Source organism: Sinohyriopsis cumingii, chromosome 8 (genome assembly GCF_028554795.1).
Source record: "Sinohyriopsis cumingii isolate HCF-2022 chromosome 8, ASM2855479v2, whole genome shotgun sequence".
Taxonomy (NCBI): Eukaryota; Metazoa; Mollusca; class Bivalvia; order Unionida; family Unionidae; genus Sinohyriopsis; species Sinohyriopsis cumingii.
The window spans coordinates 92,366,149-92,371,381 of NC_142968.1; the positions used below are offsets into that span (position 1 = coordinate 92,366,149).

General features: G+C 31.3%; 1 protein-coding gene across 1 annotated transcript; it reads left to right on the forward strand.

Annotated features, from left to right (window-relative positions):
- The first annotated feature begins 589 nt into the window (after positions 1-589).
- On the forward strand, positions 590-4,384 carry LOC149794146 (growth hormone secretagogue receptor type 1-like). The gene is made up of 2 exons (XM_089966521.1): positions 590-657; positions 3,317-4,384. The coding sequence occupies exons 1-2, from the start codon at positions 591-593 to the stop codon at positions 4,333-4,335; spliced, it is 1,086 nt and encodes a 361-aa protein (XP_089822647.1). The 5' UTR covers position 590; the 3' UTR covers positions 4,336-4,384.
- The last annotated feature ends 849 nt before the right edge of the window (positions 4,385-5,233 follow it).

Consider the following 5,233-nt stretch of genomic DNA (forward strand, 5'->3'; position numbering starts at 1 on the left):
GGACCCTTACATGCTATTAGATGTCCCTTTAGATTCCACTACATTCGCGGACCCTTACATGCTGTTAGATGTCCCTTTAGATTCCACTACATTCGCGGCCCACAGGTTGGGAACACTAGTATGTTGAAAGGGGTAATATTAACCTGGATAGGGATTTTAACTAGGTGTCTGGAGTAAGTCAGTAACATCCACAAGCCCTTCGGAATTACCACTTTTCTTGTTAATGCCAATTTAGGTATGCAGCTTACAGCTTTTTATTGTCTCTAACTCGATACTAAAATAAGATTTTATCTCTTGTATATTAGTTTCGATGCATGAGCAAAACGTGTTTAAACGATGACAGCTTTATTCCTTTTAGCTAACTGACCGGAAGCGATTTTCAACATTTTGCGAGAAAAGCTAAATTCAGTAACAGAATGCAGTTAATTTGCTATGATGTCTATAGTCATCAAGCATATTATCAAATACATTTACCTAGTATATATATATATATATATATATATATATATATATATATATATATATATATATATATATATATATATATATATATATATATATATATATATATATACATCTATACAGATTTCATGAAAATGACGAATGCATCTGTGACATCTGCTGTTGCCAACTCGACAGAAAACTGGAATGATAGCGGTATTCTCTCTCTCTCTCTCTCTCTCTCTCTCTCTATATATATATATATATATATATATATATATATATATATATATATATATATATATATATATATATATATATATATATGTAAATGTTTTGTGAAATTCAACAATTTATCTCCTTAGAATACAAAGGGAAACGTTTTACTGAATTAAAAGTATTGAGAAATAAATCCCAAATAGTGCTGCAATTTCTATGACAAGTTCATAAGTTCGAATTGAATATTCCAGTGTTATTCCAAATAAGTTCCAATTATGAAAGTACTTATTTTTCAGTTGCCTTGAGTGTGGTGATGTGCTAACAGTTTTATCTTCGATTTATCATAATATTATAATCAAAATGTCCTTGTCTGAATTCACTATGATTTCGCATTAACGTTCCAGTCCAAAAATAGTGCTGAGGAGCATTTTGTATTTCATGCGAGGACACAAGATTGAATAAATAAAATTACCCGGCAAGAAACATTATATCCCTGCACTTTCTGGGGATAAACCTTGTCACTTAAAGGAATTTTCCATTCTAAAATATTCTAAGGCCAGAATAAAGACTATCCTTTTAAGTAAAATTCAGGTAAAAATATTTACGTTAATAATGATCTGAATATATAATCCATAATCATACAGTAAATTTCAGCTATGTATTATGTTGTTTACAAAATAAAAGTCCCTGTGAACTTGATATTTTGGACAGGGTAAGTACAAAATACATTCATTAAAAGTCAATAAATGATACAAATTAAATACAGAGTGCAGACTAAATTCGATGTTTCATTGACATGTCTATTTTAATTTGTCCTAACAACGGGTCAAATAATAGGTATATCTTATTCAATATCTGGGATTATTACCAGTCTGTACATGATATTTTATTTCCTGTATAAGATTAAAATGTTTCAAAGAAGATTAAATGTTATGTCTTTAGATTCTCAAGATTACCATTCGGTAACATTCCTATTTAATTAGTCTCATACAGATTTAATTAGCCCCATACAGATTTAATTAGCCTCATACAGATTTAATTAGCCTTATACAGATTTAATTAGCCTCATACAGATACAGATTTAATTAGCCTCATTAAGATTTAATTAGTCTCATACTGATTTAATTAGCCTCATACAGACTGAATTAGCCTTATAGAGACTTAATTAGTGTCATACCGATTTAATTAGCCTCATGCAGATTTACTTAGCCTAATACAGATTTAATAAGCCTCATACAGATTTAATTAGCCTTATACAGACTTAATTAGTCTCATACAGATTTAATTAGCCTAATACAGATTTATTTAGCCTCATAGAGATTTAATTAGCCTCATACAGATTTAATTAGCATCATACATATTTAATTAGTCTCATACAGATTTAATCAGTCTCATACAGATTTAATTAGTCTCATACATATTTAATTAGCCTCATATAGATTTAATTAGCCTAATACAGATTTTATTTAATCGTACATATTTAATGAGTCTAGTACAGATTTAATTAGTTTCATACATATTTAATTAGCCTCATACGGATACAGATTTAATTAACCTAATACAGATTTAATTAGCATCATACAGATTTATTTAGTCTCACACAGATTTAATTAGCCTCATACAGATTTAACTAGCTTCATACAGATTGAATTAGCCTCATACAGATACAGATTTAATTAGCCAAATACAGAGTTAATAAGCATCATACAGATTTAATTAGCCTAATACAGATTTAATTAGCATCATACAGACTTAATTAGTCTCATACAGAATTAATTAGCCTCATACAGATTTAACTAGCTTCATACAGATTGAATTAGCCTCATACGGATACAGATTTAATTAGCATCATACAGACTTAATTAGCATCATGCAGATTTAATTAGCATATGCATATTTAATTAGTTTCATACAGATTTAATCAGTCTCATACAGATTTAATTAGCATCATGCACAATATCTTATGTCAGTGTTCGGAGAGGTTTAGTGTGGCATATAAGAATAAAACACCCGGGGTGGCTACCCATGAAGCCATGTTTAATTTCTGCTTGACTAAATTTCTTCCAGTCCGAATATCTGATATATACTTTGGAGTAAGATCGTGTCAGTATTACGTTAATTAAGTAAACTACTATAGTCATCTTGTGATATATTGTTCACCATATGTCCCGAAAATTATTTTTTATAGTTCTGATCAAAAATATATTCTATTCGATCAAAGGCATTGGTCAAGTTTTTTATATATATATATGTTTGAAACCATTTCTTTGTTACGTAGCTTATTCGTTGGAATAGTTCCAACACATGATGCTTTTGTTACCATCTCCAGAAGTTATGTAATCTAACCTATCTTCTTGACAACTATTCTCAGATGTATGTATGTATGTATGTATGTATGTATGTATGTATGTATGTATGTATGTATGTATGTATGTATGACTTTCTTTATTTCCTCTTCAGAAGAGATTTCATTCAGTTAATGTATGTATATGTCTGTCTGTCTGTCTGTCTGTATGTATGTATGTATGTATGTATGTATGTATGTATGTATGTATTACTTGAAGACTCCTAGGAATAATTGAATCAGTTTAACCAGCATGTGTCAGTTTGAAATGTTACACTGATAAGTCTTTATTCTAATTTTCTTATTCTACAGGAGTTGTTTTACCCATGGAGTTCGAACCTGCTGACCCCTGGGGTTTCTGGGTGAAACAAGTAATGACGCCGATAATCGTTGCTGTGGGAATAATCGGGAACTGCTTTTCTTTGATAGTGATGAAATCTGAGGCATTACGACACAAGTCATACAGTCATTATATCAGTGCTCTGGCACTATTTGATAGTCTTACGTTAATAGGTCGTCAAGTTAGTACGGTGAATGAGTATTATATAACCCAGTTGAAGGAACCAGGATTATTCTCAGGTTTCAGTTACACGTTATGTAAGATGTTTAATTTTCTGGAACATACTTGCTACCTGATGTCGTCTTGGTTAATTGTTCTCATGGCAGTTGAAAGAGTTTTTGCAGTTTGTTTGCCGTTTAAACAATGTATCATTCGCAAAGAGTGTGGTGCAATCATCGCCATTTGCGCGTTGTGTTTAATTGTTAGCCTAACCCAGGCCTTTCGTTTTGTCATGATCGGAAGCATCAGTGGCTCGTGTCAAGCGGAAGAAGAATTTCTCGTCCTGTTCACAGCGCTGGATATATACTTTTATCAAGTGACATTGATCTTTGTAATACCAGCAGGTATAGTACTTGTGTGCAACAGTCTTGTTATTCACCAAATATTCTACGTGATACGTAAGGCTTCACACTATAATGAGTCACAATCTACTCGCTATACACGTGTTGTGAGCAAAAGGCACAAAACATCAGTGATGCTTCTCATTGTGTCGTTCAGTTTTATTCTTACATTATTGCCATTGTTCATCCTTACAATCATTATTGACATATCTGTCAAAACCAAGGGACCTGGCGCTTACCAAATATATAGAAAGATTTTACCATTTCATGAACTCTGTGTTGTAATATCCCTTTTAAATTATGGTGCCAACTTTTTCATTTACATCTTGTGGGGCAGATCCTTTCGATTTGAACTTAGAAAAATATTCATGAGAGAACGAACGTCAAGTAATATAGCTACTCGAACTAAGGAGGAAATCATTAGACTATAATAATAATATTTAGAAACACGTTGTGTAAATATTTTTTCGACCTATTTGTTCCAGCTATTAAAAGCTTGTGTAGAATTTTCTGTTGGGATTTTTCTACCGTTGACATAGACTGGCCATGGTTGTATAAAATTAAATTAGCCACAGCTGTACAGAAATTGCATATTGTATATAAAATAATTTCAATAATGTTATACAGGTCACAATCATATGTTTATGAAATTTCAAACACTTTAAGTAAACACAGTTTTAAAATTTTGTCATATTTTGGCTTTTACTTGAAAAGATGCGTTGTGTATTTTAACTGTAGGCAAATTGATAGAAAGAAACAAAACAACCCTGATAAACATTATATTTTGTAAATTGTCAGACTTGCATTTTGAAGCATGTTAAGCTTTTCATCTTCATAAATAAAAAGCATAATTTATGGGACTACCTTTCTTGCTACAGATGCTAACTTAATTGATAATTTAGAGGAATGGTCTGTATTGGACCATATAAACTAAGGGACATAACTCACAAAACTTAGATATGTATTTGGTATGGGACTATATAAACTAAGGGACATAACTCACAAAACTTAGATATGCATTTGGTATGGGACTATATAAACTAAGAGACATAACTCACAAAACTTAGATATGCATTTCGAATGGGACTATAGAAACTAAGGGACATAACTCACAAAACTTAGATATGCATTTGGTATGGGACTATAGAAACTAAGAAACATAACTCACAAAACTTAGATATGTATTTGGTATGGGACTATAGAAACTAAGAGACATAACTCACAAAACTTAGATATGTATTTGGTATGGGACTATATAAACTAAGGGACATAACTCACAAAACTTAGATATGCATTTGGTATGGGACTATATAAACTAAGGGACATAAC

Coding starts and splice junctions, on each gene's coding strand:
- LOC149794146 (XM_089966521.1), top strand. CDS start 591: ATGAAAATGACGAATGCATCTGTGACATCTGCTGTTGCCAACTCGACA. Junction 658..3,316: donor AGAAAACTGGAATGATAGCG/GTATTCTCTCTC, acceptor CTTATTCTACAG/GAGTTGTTTTACCCATGGAG.